Source organism: Micropterus salmoides, unplaced genomic scaffold (assembly GCF_014851395.1).
Source record: "Micropterus salmoides isolate LMB-PRFRI ecotype aquatic unplaced genomic scaffold, ASM1485139v1 Ms_hic_scaffold_19, whole genome shotgun sequence".
Lineage (NCBI taxonomy): Eukaryota > Metazoa > Chordata > Actinopteri > Centrarchiformes > Centrarchidae > Micropterus > Micropterus salmoides.
In genome coordinates this window covers 3,062,663-3,077,791 of record NW_024041039.1, presented here as the reverse complement: position 1 = coordinate 3,077,791, position 15,129 = coordinate 3,062,663, and the positions used below count along the sequence as shown (strand labels likewise).

At 44.2% G+C, this 15,129-nt stretch overlaps 1 protein-coding gene across 1 annotated transcript in view; it reads left to right on the top strand.

Moving 5' to 3' along the window:
• LOC119910789 (nesprin-2-like) overlaps positions 1–15,129 on the top strand; it is a 157,418-nt gene that overhangs the window by 31,828 nt on the left and 110,461 nt on the right. The window contains exons 12-29 of the mRNA XM_038729597.1: positions 74–238; positions 479–591; positions 1,021–1,189; positions 1,560–1,656; positions 1,899–2,098; positions 3,191–3,355; positions 4,142–4,282; positions 5,515–5,616; positions 5,785–5,961; positions 6,133–6,291; positions 6,431–10,681; positions 11,062–11,196; positions 12,242–12,435; positions 13,108–13,186; positions 13,396–13,496; positions 13,629–13,749; positions 13,878–14,168; positions 14,529–15,124. Coding sequence (XP_038585525.1) covers positions 74–238; positions 479–591; positions 1,021–1,189; positions 1,560–1,656; positions 1,899–2,098; positions 3,191–3,355; positions 4,142–4,282; positions 5,515–5,616; positions 5,785–5,961; positions 6,133–6,291; positions 6,431–10,681; positions 11,062–11,196; positions 12,242–12,435; positions 13,108–13,186; positions 13,396–13,496; positions 13,629–13,749; positions 13,878–14,168; positions 14,529–15,124 — 7,256 coding nt within the window. The remainder of the gene's footprint in view (positions 1–73; positions 239–478; positions 592–1,020; positions 1,190–1,559; positions 1,657–1,898; positions 2,099–3,190; positions 3,356–4,141; positions 4,283–5,514; positions 5,617–5,784; positions 5,962–6,132; positions 6,292–6,430; positions 10,682–11,061; positions 11,197–12,241; positions 12,436–13,107; positions 13,187–13,395; positions 13,497–13,628; positions 13,750–13,877; positions 14,169–14,528; positions 15,125–15,129) is intronic.

The window sequence follows — 15,129 nt, the reverse complement described above, 5'->3', positions numbered from 1 at the left end:
GGTAGTATTTTGTTATGTAACTCATGAGTTTACTTGTTGAGTGTGCCTTCTTTGTCTCTGTTTTTTCATTTAGCTACGTGAATACAAAATTGAGTTAGATATGAGTCTCCCAGCCCCCTTGGATGCAGTGGCTCGCTGGCTGCTGAAAACGGAGGGGGCCCTGGCCGAGGAGGAAGGCGACCCGCAGGACCACGGCAGAGCCGCTGACGAAGCCAGGGAGAAACAGGAGCTGCTCAAAGTGAATATTTATTCAGTCCAGTTTTCACATTTAAGATATAAATAACCCCTGCAGAACAGCCCCACTATTGTGTATTCATTCATTAATAAATGTTCAGGAAAGGTGAAAGGTGCCATTGTTATTGGGATAATGTGGATACTCTTGCCTCCTTTGTAAGGCATTAAAATACAGACCTTTATGAGCAGAAATGATCATTCTGTGGGAAATTTAAAAATAAGTATGCATGTGAATGTGCTGTAGGTTTGCCTAGAGGAGATGCCGCAGCATTTGAAGACCTTCCAGTCCTTCCAGAACTTGGATGAGTATGGAAACATGATGGTTCCTATTGACAAGATGGATGAACTAAAGAGGAGGTGAGGATATTTTCCCAGTGGACTGTGTGTTCATGTGTGAATATGTTCGTACTGTACGTGCAGTACTTGAATTAAGCTAAATGTGCTAGTAGTACATGTCATGACCTGGACCTGGACCTAGATATAGCCACGGTCATTGTTTAAACACACACAAAAAACCCCATCCCCATGGTGTCATTCTGTATGCTAATAAAGAACAGTGTTAAATGTGCAGCTTGTGGATTATCTTGTTTTTATTCAGGAATGTTGGCCATGAATCCTGGAAATTTGAGATTTTCAGTAACATTAACAACATTGTACATATGATACATATACTTCCTTTGTATCGTCTGCCTGCACTATTTCACAATTCTTCTGGGAAAATCATTTGTAGTTATAGAGGTTTATTATTTTTTATTTTGATCACTTTCACAACCTCATCTTCACCAGGTTCACCAGCGTGAGAGTGTCTGCAAAATACCATGGGATCAAGCTGGAGTACCGGGAACACCGCCACACAGTTTTGGATCTGTTGGGGCAGATCAGGACCAAGCTCCGGATCTGGAAGAGACCTTATATTTCCCCAGAGGCTGTCAGGGTGTTGCTGCAAGAATGGCATGTGAGTAGAGCTTGTTCAGATTTGGCATCTTATCAAGATAATTTCATTTATTGGGAGTGGTTTGAAGGATGTTGTACAAGGGGACACATTATATGTGTTAGGGTTTGGGTGATTGTATCCTAATGCTGCTGTTAAGCTAAACACACACTAACATTGTGCATTTAGCAAAATGCATAACTTTTTGTAAACTGGCCACTCGGGTGCCACGCTCTGGACAAACATACAACCAACTACATATTAAGCCCCACTAGCGGTAAAATTCTAACAGTATCTAATAAATTAATCCCAATTTTTCACCTTACCGTCCAAAACTATTTCTACTGTGTCATGAACATGGCTGTTATGACCTATGATATTTTATTACACACAGGAGCTGGTAAACAAACAGGAGCTACCTTCCTTGTTGGAAGCAGCTCGTCATAAGCTGAAGCAGGCGTCGGAAAAATATTCTAGCAAATCTGCCCTCGGTAAGTGTTCTGTGACTGCGTGGCATGTATTCCTGTATCTGTATCTAACTGATCAAAGGAGGTCACTATCTAGGATTTTTACATGGAAATTTGAATGAACAGATCAAACGGGCACAATTCATTTTCACATCTGTTCTGCAGTTTGTAGTTTGATTGAAACTTTTCCTTCCTGATCAGACCAGATCATGGATTTATTTTTGGATTGACGGAGTGTTTTACTGCTTTTTCTCTTTGCCCCTCAGCCGGAGATTACAACCACGTCAGTCAGCAGGTGAAGCAGCTGGAGGAGGACACCGCTGTGGTTTTGGAGGATGTGACCACAGCCAAGAGCACCATGGGAAGGGTCCTGTCTGCCTGGGACTCCTACAGCGACTGCCTCAGCTCCCTGCAGGCTTGGCTGGAGCAGGGCTCTGTAGCACACAGCCATGGCCACAGACCAGAGGTATTATTAGGGTTCCCGTATGGGTAAATCCTTATTGAGTATTATTTGTTGTCTTATGTTGCTGCTCAAAATGACGTGAGCTGTAACGAGCTAGAGACAGGAAACTTGACCCAATAACTGGATATTATGTGCAAATGCTTCACAATAAATATGACCTGAATGGGCCAGATGATGACGCTATAATTAACTTTATAATATACTCATTTGGAAAGGCCACGCCCCTCCGTGACTCTGATTGACTTGAACTGTGTCTTGTGTCTTACACAATTCGACTGTAAATGAGCAACATCCGTCTAAAAGTATGGCTGCCATCAAAAAACTTTACCAAGGGCGGGTCTTAGCAGGAAAGAGGCGATCACTCAAGTTGTATCACAGCAATCCTGATTAAACTCAGTAAAGACATGTGGCGCGTGTGACATGTGTAACGCAAGGCAAGTTCATTTGTATAGCATATTTCAACAAAAGGCAATGTAAAAAGACATACAATTAAAAAAGTAAACAGGACTGTAAAAGTTACAGTGCAGGTAAGATAGTAATCATTAACTCCTTCTCTGGGAGTTTGTTCCAGATATATGGAGCATAAAAACTGCTTCTCCATGTTCATTCTTGACTTGACTTCGACTTTGTCCCGGACAACCTCTCTGGATGGTTTATAATGCAGCAGAAGATCAGAAATGTATTTTGATCAAAATCAAACTAGCTGAAGTGACTTTGCTCAGCTTTGTGAAGCCCAAAACTCTCTCACAGCCGCCTGTGACTTTAATTGCTTCAGTTGAACACAAAAAAGATTTGAACCCAGAAATTCCGCTTGTGGCTAAATTGTACACATCATTATTAGAAATAATATATTGTTATATGTTGTTAGTGTAAGGAGAACTACGCTTCATAAACCTGTCAGCTTTTCTTGCATTTTTAACTGGACTTTTCATCACTTGATTACGGTTCCTTTGCTTTACCCATTAAGACTCAACACAACCAGTGAGATTATTCTTTCCTCCTGTGGAGAAATATTTGTCTTCTAAAATGTCACAAAAAATGATAGCAATGCCTACACAAGTGTGTACAAAAAGTTTGCTATATTTTTCTTTTAAGGTGATAGCTGAGTCTATAGCTGAGTGGGGCTCCCGGCAGGCCCACCTGAACGAGGTGGGTAACTTCCTGATCGAGTCAACAGACCCTCAGACCAGCAGAAGCCTTGCAGAGGAGCTGCGCAAACTCAACATGCACTGGGCCGAGTTTGTCAAGAGAAACACATTTGTAAGTTACAGAACAAGGAAAACCTGGTTGGTGAGGAACAGGAAATCTGTTTGATCAGTGCTATTTGTTGTGCTCACATCTTAGTTGCTAAGCTGGAACAAGTGAAGAATATGTAATTTTGCATGATAAATGACTGAAACACGCGATTTCTATACTCTGTGTGTGTTTGTGTGTGTGTATATATATATATATATACACACTTTCTGCCGTGCCTTTATCAGGGCGAATGGCTTTGTTGTCCTAAAAAGATGGCCTAGTTTCTACTGTGTTTATTTGCTGTCTAGTGACAGCAGGGATTTGGGTAACTTAAGGTGTCAGCCCTGTGTTTTTTGTTTTGTCCCATTGTTAAAACTGTTCCCACACTGTGATATTAAGGAGTGGCATTAAGTTTGAAAGTTGTGCTCCACCTTTACTTATTGTGTGGAGGTAATTATAAAAACAAGGCTTTTATAGCTTTTAATTACAGTGTGTTATCGCACTGCTTCATTGGTTTTTACAGTTCGGACTAGTCTTAGAAATATCTCAGTGAACTCTTGTCTTTGAAATTGTTCCATCAGACTATTGTATCATGTTTATTATTATAGTATTAAAGAATAGGATGCAAGAGTCCAGTAAAATGCTGGTATACATTTCTTTAAATAAGCAGGTGTGCTATGGTATTATCTTCAAACCTTACCGTCTAAAATCAAGCAAACAGCTATTTACAAGCTCAGACTGTCTGTCTGATTATTATATTTTTCTTGTAATCTACCTGTTATTTAACATCTTTAATTGTACCTTTTCCAGGACAGCATGGCTGAGCCCAGTGTTGATGTCCAGGCCAGACCACAGCACGTCCACGCTCTGATCAGAGAAGCCACTCTTATTCTTAAAGAGCCTTTGGAGACCATGGCAGGTCCCTTGCGCACCTACAGAAAAAGAATACAGGTAGGACTAATGGATTGATAAATTACACCTTCAGAGAGCGTGGTATAATCAAAGCTAACTATTAACTGTCATAACATCTGACTTTCACGTAGCTCTAAAGAAAATAAATAAGAAAACTGGTTAAAAGCAATATGCACACCAAGATTAAGTTGGTAATAACCTCATGCCAAACAACTAGTCCAGCAGACCTGTTTTCAATAATCAGACTAGAGCAACAGACTGCAATTATTATGTGTGAAACAGCAGTGTGATCAGAATTAGAAATAACAGACCTCTGGATGCAGTCAGAATCAGCTATGTGTACACATATGAGGAATTTAACTCTGGATTGTACATTGCTTACCATGTGCTTACTCATACAAAAATACAAAATCACAATAATAAAATAAATAGAATAAAATAAAGTCAGACACAGACTTCAGTGTAGACAACACAAATATACACACTATGAACAAAAACAATATAGAAATTCACAAATAGTTCCGTGAGCAGAGTGCAAAGGATGCAGGAGTATACATGTCGGAGGTAGATGTGATATACAGGTAAACATACACATTCGTGCATACTTGTACACAGTGCAATGAAGCATAGTGCAAAGGATGCTGGAATAAACAAAAAGTATTTTGTGCAGGAGTAATGACTTGAGGTAGGTGGATTTGGTATACAGTATTTACAATATGACAATGTGAACAGTATGAACAGCACTGAAATATAGAATGGTGAATAAATAATAAGTGGTAACCAGTAAACAGGTGGCTGAATAGAGACAGAGTTACTGGGTTATTGCATAAGAATTTATTCCTGATACCATGAGTCAGAGTCAGCTGTTCATCAGAGTGATGGCTTGTGGGAAGGAACTGTTCCTGAGTCTGTTGGTTTTGGCGTACAGTGCTCTGTAGCGCCTACCAGAAGGGAGGAGCTGGAACAGGTTGCGCCCGGGGTGAGATGGATCTGCAGTGATGTTTCCTGCCCGTTTCCTGACTCTGGAAATATATAAGTCCTGAATGGAGGGCAGGTTGGCACCGATGATCTTTTCTGTAGTCCTGACTGTCTGTTGTAGTCTGTCCCTGTCCTTTTTGGTGGCAGATCCAAACCAGACAGTGATGGACGTGCAGAGGACAGACTGGATGATAGCTGTGTAAAAGTGGAGTCATTGACCTGTTAGACCTTAGGAGCACTTTACGGACTAGAAAACTCTCTCTAAAATTGACTGTTTCCGTTCTTCCCTTCAGTTCATAATGAGGAAAATAAAGGAAGCTGATCTTGAGGCTTTGGCTCCCTCCCAAGAATGCCCGGCGGATCAGTTACAGAAACTGAAGCTGGCTATACCTGAAGTATGAATGATTTTTCCTTCTTATACATCCTTCATACAGCTGTGTTGATAAGCATTCGAGACTTGGCCCTCGATTTATCATATCATGTTACTAAATAGCCACTGTCAGCTACCATTTGTGATTGTACAGCGTGTAGTGTAAGTTAAACCGTTCCCTTAATGTCACCAGGTGATGCAGACCTTGCTTGAGGCAGAACAGGTATGCACAGAGTTGCAGCACAGTGTGTCAGGTCTGGACAGTCGCCTGGCTGAACTCCTGCACTGGGAGACTGAGGCCAGGGAACTCTACCAGCTGCTGAGGGCCACAGAGCGACAACAACAACGGGGCCAGGACACACGAGCAAGGGTAAGATGATCCACAGAATAGAAAGATTCTTCTACTGTGACTGTTGATCAAATTCCGGTTACTCTGAAACAGTTAAAGTTCCAATGAATAGCTTATTGTCCTTTCATAAAGAATCCCTTATGTGTAATTGAGGAAATGCTAATGGTTGTTCAACACCATTTATTCCCTCAGGTTCTGATTTCCCGTGGTCTACAGCTGGAGGGTCAGGTGGTCACAGAGGAGCAAGACCTGCAGGTGATGGTAATGACGAGTCAGAAGAACTCTCCCATCCAGTACCTCCACGCCTCTGCCATGCAGGACCGAGTGCGAGCCGCTGTTACTCAGTCACAGGCCAGTTGTCATTTTAGAAATTGACTATGCAAGCAATGTTCTATCTTGTACAGTACAGTAGGAAACAAGCGGAATATTAATATAAGTAACATAAATTACAATGTTAGTTTTTCTCAAGTGTGTGTGATTTCAATTCCAGGAAGCTGTAGGTATGCTGAGCAGCCTGGGAGCCAGAAGAGACAGAAGCAGAAGCCCTCCAGAAGGATCTCCTCCATCAAAAGTCTTTATCCAGGCTAAAGAAAAGCCTCAACATCTGAGACAGTATGACACCAGGCGGCCAACTCAGCAGCCCGAGGCAAAGTTGGTTTCTCAGCAGTGTCATGAAACCTTTGTGCCAAAGATAGTAGTGCAAGAATACAGAGAAGTAAAGATGACTTCTCCTCCAATGCCATATACCTACGCACAAGCTGTGATGCAGACCAGGACAAAGTCGCCACCAGAAGGCCATGCTCAGGCCTGTCCAGAGGCCGCTTCACAAAAACAACAGCAGACTCAGGAACAAAAATTAACATTGCACCAGGAACAACTTAACAGAGAGATGGAAAAAGAGCTACAACAGCAAGAACACAAGCATCAGAAACCACAAGAGTTGATGCCAACACAACAGCAGCAGAAGCAGGAGCAACAACAGGTGGAGCAGCAGCAGATAGAAAAAATGCATCAGTATCAAGTTCAGCAGCACGTGGTAACTTGTGTACAGTTTGAGAAACAAGTCAAACAGACACCAGAGCCCCACGAGCAGGCTTCATCTCAACAACCAAAGGTAAAGAAACCATCTCTGAGCTACCAGGAGCTTCAAAGCAGAAAGGCTCAGGCCATGAAGAGCCGGCCCTGGCTTCAGAAGCCAGCCTCAGGAGAGCACAAAACTCCAGCTCCAGATCCAGAACAAGATTCCACTCAGGAACCAATTCAGACTAGACAGACACAGGCACAGTCAGACAGAGAGACAGTTGGATCAGTTCAGGTTGTTTCACAGCAAATAGCAACTGCCAGGCTGCAGCCTGAGTCACAGTCAAAGGTTACCAAGCAGCCACAACAACAGCAAAAAGAGCAACAAAAACAAACACAGCCATCCCAGAATCTAGTGCAGCTGCAGCAAGAACTGCAACATCAGCAACAACAACAGCAACTGGGAAAACAGAAAAAGCAACAGGAACAATTGCTGCAGCAACAGCAGGAACAACAAAGACAACAACAGCCTACTGTAAGACAGACACAACCAGATTCAGACACCATGGCTGAATCCCAGACTGTAACTATAAGTCAGCCTCACCCACAAATGAAGACCCAAAAGCAGTCACATCCCCAAACTATGGTTCACTCTAAATCTAAGGCAGTGGTCCAAGTGCAGGAGCAGTCTACAAGTGTGTCCTGCACTACCACAGACAACCAGCAACCACTGAAGACCCAAACCAGAGTGAGCCAAAGTCGGTCACATACACAAGTTCTTCCCCAGCCCCATGGCCCCATGAAAACCTTGACTGAGCCACAGACACAACTACAGCTCCAGCCACAAGTTCAGACTCAGCCCCAAACAACTGCCCCAGCTAGACCTCAGTCGTCTATGCAGCCACAGGGTCTAAACCATGGCCCAGCTGTAGCTCAAGTACAGACTTGGGCTCAAGTCAGACCTTCTTCCCCTATGCAGGCTCCACTGCAGGGCCAAATTCAGCCTCCTGTACCATCCCACATTCAGCTTCGTAGTCATCCACAGTCATGGGCCCCTGTCAGGCCCCCTTCCCCTAAGCCACCAACAAATGCCCAGATTCAAATCAATGCTCAGTCAATCCCCCAGCCTCAAATCCATCCCCAACCAAAGACCCACCCTCATACCCATCCTCAGTCAATGCCCCAGTCTCAAACCCATCCTCAGTCAATGACCCAGTCTCAAACCCCTCCTCAGTCAATGCCCCAGTCTCAAACCCCTCCTCAGTCAATGCCCCAGTCTCAAACCCCTCCTCAGTCAATGCCCCAGTCTCAAATCCATCCTCAGTCAATGCCCCAGTCTCAAAGCCATCCTCAGTCAATGCCCCAGTCTCAAACCCCTCCTCAGTCAATGCCCCAGTCTCAAACCCCTCCTCAGTCAATGCCCCAGTCTCAAATCCATCCTCAGTCAATGCCCCAGTCTCAAAGCCATGCTCAGTCAATGCCTCAGTCTCAAAGCCATGCTCAGTCAATGCCCCAGTCTCAAAGCCATGCTCAGTCAGTGCCCCAGTCTCAAAGCCATGCTCAGTCAATGCCCCAGTCTCAAATCCATCCTCAGTCAATGCCCCAGTCTCAAATCCATCCTCAGTCAATGCCCCAGTCTCACATCCATCCTCAGTCAATGCCCCAGTCTCAAATCCATCCTCAGTCAATGCCCCAGTCACAAATCCATCCTCAGTCAATGCCCCAGTCTCAAAGCCATGCTCAGTCAATGCCTCAGTCTCAAAGCCATGCTCAGTCAATGCCCCAGTCTCAAAGCCATCCTCAGTCAATGCCCCAGTCTCAAAGCCATGCTCAGTCAATGCCCCAGTCTCAAATCCATCCTCAGTCAATGCCCCAGTCTCACATCCATCCTCAGTCAATGCCCCAGTCACAAATCCATCCTCAGTCAATGCCCCAGTCTCACACCCATCCTCAGTCAATGCCCCAGTCTCACACCCATCCTCAGTCAATGCCCCAGTCTCACACCCATCCTCAGTCAATGCCCCAGTCTCAAACCCATGCTATGTCCATGATGCAGGCTCAAATTCGTACACAACCAATGGCTCGGCCAAGTCCCGTCCAACTTCCGACTCAGGGTCATTCTCAGCCTATGACTCAGTATCCCACACATGCGCAGCCAGTAGTACAGCACCCTGGCCATATTTCCCAAGGCCAAACACAGGTTTGGACTCAAGTTAGAGCCTCTTCCCAATTGTCTGTCCAGCATCCACAGGCTACAGCCCAACCTCCACGTTACCCCCAAGGTTACCCACAGGGTCAATCTCCATCCCAGCAGTGGACACCCAAACAAGATCCACAAAACCAAGCCATTGCCCAGCAGAGACATCCAATTCCCCAACCATACCCTCAGCAAATAGTTCAAGCTCCACAATCTCAGGCTTATCCAACAGTTCAGACGTTACCGCAGTGGCCCCAATCTGGGCCCCAGCTAGGGCCTCAGATGGGGTCCCCCGGGTATTCTTACACGGGGCCATTATATACTCAGCCTCAGATGCAGACAAAAACACAACCCCAAATGAGTTCCATGCAACAGCAACCCCAGATGAGAGATTACGATCCGTTTCATATGCAGACACAACAAAGCCATATTCAGCAACAAACTTGGATTCAGGCACCGCCTCAGCTTCAGCAGCAGCCTTATCCCCAGTCTCAGCAATATTCACAAGTTCAGTATCAGCAACAAAGTCAGCCTCATCCTCAGCCTCAGATGCCAGCCCAAAAACCTCCCCAATCACAGCCACCAAAACAAGCCCATCCTCAGCGTCATTCACAGCCCCAGCTGCAGGCCCACTCCCAAACACACATCCAGACACAGCTATTGGTACAAGAAAAGCCCCAGGCTCAGACTCAGCAGCCTCAGCTCAATCTTCAGTTCCAGCAGCCACCTCCACAACCCAAACATCAGCCCCAGCTCCAAACACAACCGAAGATTCAGTCACTAACTCAACCAAACGGTGAATCATCTCCACAGCCCAAAACTCTAGCCTCATTAGCAGTGCAACCAGAGTTCCTTGTACCATCTCAACCTAAGATTCAGTCACCTACCCAACCTAAAGCTGAATCCCCTCCAAAACCCACACCTGATCCCCACTTACCACCACAACCCATGGCTCTGTCACTAATGAAGGCTGAATCACCACCACAACTGAAATTGCAGACACAAACAGCACCACTACCTGCAGCTCAGTCACCAACTCAACCCCATGGTCAGCCACCAACCCAAACCAAGGCCCAATCACTGCCACAACCTAAACCTCAGGCACAAATACCACCACAGCCCAAACTTCAGGCTCAGTCACCACCCCTACCCAAGGCTCAAACTGCACCACAATCCACGGCTCATTCACCCCCACAGGCCAGATGTCAGACCCAACCACTTCTACAGTCAAAACCTCAAACTCAGTCTCCTCCGCAACCCAAACCTCAACAGCCCCAAACCATTCTCCTCTCCCAGGCCAATGTGCTGCCTCAATCTCCGGCTGAGTCACCAGACCTGTGCATTAAACCTCCAGCCCTGGCCCAGGTGCCTCCCCAGGCTTACACAGAGGCTTACGCCAAGGCACAGGCTTTGGCTAGAAATGGCTTTGAGGAGGCCAAGCACTGTCTGCAAGAGCACATCCTTGAAACCATTAGCGTTTTTAAGGACAAACGGATATCAGCCGAGCAGGCATCGGTGAAAGAGGTAATGTAGTCACTTTTATTTTGTAATATCATACTCAATGAGTAACATTAACTAGTTTTAAGTTTTAATCTGCAAAATGTGTACTCTGCATTGATTATTGATAACAGTTAAAACAGTATACCCAGTTGATAAAAACTAAATTTAATTGTCGGTTGGTCCTTCTTGGGAAGAAGACGCACAGTAGGTGAAATATGAAAATAGATTAAAACTGGGTGCTGTAATAACCTTTCATGGGGAGGTATTTGTGATAAAATGTGCCTATATAAAACACTACTTGGCCTTTTCCCTATTACAGTTTTTACTGACATTTCTAACTGAAATAAATACTTTTTCAAGGAGCCAGTCTACAGTTATATAAATATATGCACCTTTCCCACCAGGAGACTCTTAGGACACTAGACCCAGAGTTGCTGGAGGAGTTCTTGAGAGCAGCCAAGGGCATGGAAGCCTTTTGTACCCCCTCGCAGCTCAGAGACATGGAGTTCTACACACAGTCAGTCAGGACACAGTGGGAGGTAGGACACAAACTCACTTGGATGTTAATGTGTGGGATTTGAATTTCTGTTAATAGGGGATTTTTCACATTTGTTAGTCATAATAAGCTTCATCGTGTTCTGTGAGGTTCAAATGTGTCAGATAATTGCCTGTGCATGTTAACTGTAATCATACTTTTTATGTGAATGCATGTAAAGCATTGATATAAGAAACCCTTTGGTGAATTATATTATCTAACATGTCATTTTTTATTTTTTTTAATTAATTTTATTTGCTCTCCCAGACTGTGAGAGCTGAGATCTCAGGCTATGTGCAGCAATTACGTTTTGAAGTAACAAGGAAAGACTTTAATACAGCTGCCCTGCAGTGTGAGATGCACTTAAGCGCCCATTTAGAAAACCAAGTGCAGGTAGTTAAATCTAGAGCTGAACTCTTGGCGGGTGTGCTTTACTGGATGGGTATGCAGCCAGTTTATCTGCTCCGCTTATCTAACCTTTTTTCCTCCTCCTTCTTTGTATGCCTCAAAAGAGACTTTCTGTGGGACTTGGTAATTGCAGTACTCTATTCTGGTTTCTCTTTAAGAGAGTGCTGTTTTTGTTTGGGTGTGTTTACAGTACCAAATAACACTATTTAGAATCTATATTTTACTGTAACTTGCTGGGATGGAAAAGAAAAAAATTAGCAAACATACACAACAAAGTAAAAAACAAAATAATCTAATTTAATAACCAGAAATCAAATTTTCAGTTGAAGATGAAACAGCATTCTTTTTTGTGTGCAGCATATTTGTGGGCTGCTGTCATGTGTGGGTTGTCTACCAAATCCAAAATTAAGACATAAATGAGATTATATGCCATTAGGCAGGACAAACAACACTGTATTGCAAGTATGGACAGTTTTTTTAGAAGTATAAAAAAACAACAAAAACACTGAATCATGTTGCTTTAGTTCAGTGTCTTTGTTGTTTTAAGTAACTTTTAATTGGTAGGATTAATCATCTGGCTTCAAATGTAGTGATTAATATGCCAGTTTACTTATTGTTTTGGCTCTGTCAACATTCACCAGGCTTGTATCTCAGCTGACGGCAGCTTTGCCCAGGCAGGGCAGCACCTTGAGGCCTTGAGGGCGCTTTGTGATACCCTGAGCCCCGAGGATGCTCACCGCCTCGCCCAGACTCAGCTGAGGGAGTGTGAGAACAGGCTGGCTGCCATCCAGCGCCAGTTCAGTGGAGACCAAGATGCACCACTCCCTGATTCTAGGTGAGATATTAAGTGTGAAATAGAGTCTTTAAACACTCTGAAAATATAAATCTTGACATCTACTTTTTTCTGAATGTTATCCTAAATCTATCTGCCTTTGTTACTGAATTACAGTATCTCACTCCATTGGAAATGTATTTTATTTTGTTAATCTAAAGTCTGAATGTGAAGTTAAATTAAACTGTTAAATGTAATGTTTGGAGGTAAAGGTGGATTCATTTCTCTACACTGACATCTTTTCAAATAAAGGAATCAGTAATGTCGTTTGTATTTTAGATAATTTATGGGTTATGAAGGTCTTCAAACTTAACGAGCCGAAAAATTCCAGTTTCAACTGTGGTTGTTTATAGACAGATGCTGTCTTGTGCAGCAGTTAAGATCAAGTCATGTCAAGTCAAGTCACAAAGTTTCCTCAGGGTGCTTAATGTCTGTACAGCATACAACACCCTTTGTCCCTCAACCCCCCCCTCCCCAAAAAAACTTCCTATAATGGGTAGAAAATTGGTAGAAAGCTCATGAAGAGCAACAGAGGAAGGATCTCTCTCCCCAGACAGACAGACAACAGATGTCATGTGTACAGAATAGACCAACCTAATGAAATTACAGTATAGACAATAAGACAATGGTAAAGGGAAACAAACAGAAAATGTTATCCTCATTTTTGTATCACAGGATTCCTGTTGCCTTCAGTGAGGATCTGACCACACAAAAAGAACCAAGACCAAGTGACAAACATCAGGTTTCAGCTGAGGTACGACTCACTTCCATTGAGCTTCTGCTCTTGATTTAATTCAAAGTTTGCAGACCATGCTAGCACTTCTGCATTCACAACTGTTTCACATTTCCATGTTCTCCATTTGTACCATATCATATACTGTCTTCTACAGACTGCCACTTGGAACTCCAGAGGTTTGAAATAACAGATAACAACAATAATAGTATAATTTTACTCTTTTCCAGGTGTTTCAAGTGACAATGAAGACAGTCAGTTTGGACAAGAGGGAAGTTGAAAAGCAGGCGTCTGTAGAGGAAGAAGTGACCAAAAAGGAGGCTTTAGAAAGGTAGACTGAATTTGGCACAGTCTAGACTGTGATGAGCCGCATACAGTGGATTGATCAAAACTATTTAGAGGTCATTCTGTTCAGTTTTTCACTTGTTGTCTTTGTTTGTTTTACATTTTTTTAAATGTTCAGATATGAGAATTGTAAGAGGATTCTGCAAGCTCAACTAGCTAAAAATGAACAGAGCATCAAGGATGTCCCCTCTGACTCCGTCTCTCTTAAAGGCCTGCATACACGGCTCCAGGAAATACAGGTACAATATAAGTTTATCAGTGACAGTGAAACTTTTTTTGGGTTAGTTTTTGTACTTACTATTACTTAATACTTGCATCAATCCCCATGACATGCCAGTAATCTTGAGTTGAACTCCTTCTATCCCAGTTCTTGAGACAGGAGACAGAATCTCTGTGGTCTGAGTATGCAAACCAGTGCTCCCAGTTGAGCGGGAACCCTGGTCTGGAGCAGGAGAAGGTGGAGCTGCAGGAGCAGTGGCGCAGCCAACAGTCTAATCTTCAGAGAAGAGGCAGCTCGCTGGGCGCTGCCCTCAGACAGATCGACTCCACCGAGAACCATATGGTGGACTTCACCGACCGTCTGGACCGCTACCTGAGACAACCCAAAGACATCACTGCATTCACACTGACCAACACCAACATCCTGAAAGATATTAAGGTCTTCTGTCAGCCATGAATACTTTTCTTTTGTGTTTAATTTTACTTGTCACACAAAAGTTATTTCTGCATTGATTAATAGTAACTACTTGCTGAGACCCAGATTTACTCAAAGTGTAAGCAGAAAGCCATTCAGCAGATGGATAATCAAAGGTGTTATAAAACTGAACACAAATCTCACACATCCCTGTGAGCTGAAATGTTTCAACTTGAGCAAAAGATTGGCACTTTTTCCAAAGCTGTAGGAATCCGTGTATGTACAGTGACCAGTGGAAAAAGGACAGAAACTGGTGGAAATTTCTGGAAAGAACCGGAGTTATTTGTGTAAAACAAAGACTGCATTTGTTTCTTGTTGCCTTAGGAACTGGATGACAACATCCAGAGCGAACTGGACCAGGTGTCCCGTCTGGACCCTGAATCCAGCGATCTGGACCCCAGAGACTGCTTCCCTCTGTCCCGTGAAGTCGAGACTCACAGAACCAGCCTGGACCAGCTTCGACAGCAGGTACGGAAAAGTGAAGCGGCTGCTCGTGCCCTCGACCGCTTCCTCATGTCATTGCGTACTGTGGATGAAGACATCTCTGGAGTGCAAGGTGCCCCCTGCAGTGATGCTCAGGTACTGCAGGACTGTCGCGCCAAGCTGGCGCTGATCAGGCAGAGCATTGACAGTCTGAAAGAAAAGGCGCCTCAGCTGGATGTGCTCCTGCAGGGGGCCAGACTGACAGTCACCAGGGATGGTGTCCCGGTCTCCTGCCTGGACATGGTGTCCGCTCTGCTGAGAAGGCTGGAAGAGGCTGACAGTGGGCTGGCCAGCCAGCAAAAGGGCATCCAGAAGGAGACACAGAGCAGATCCCTGGGTCTGAGGAAGAGGACACTACTTGGGGAACTGAGGAAGCTGCAGGATACAATTGAAACGCAAGGCCTAAAGGAGCCCACCATGCCAGCTATACAACAAAGGTGCA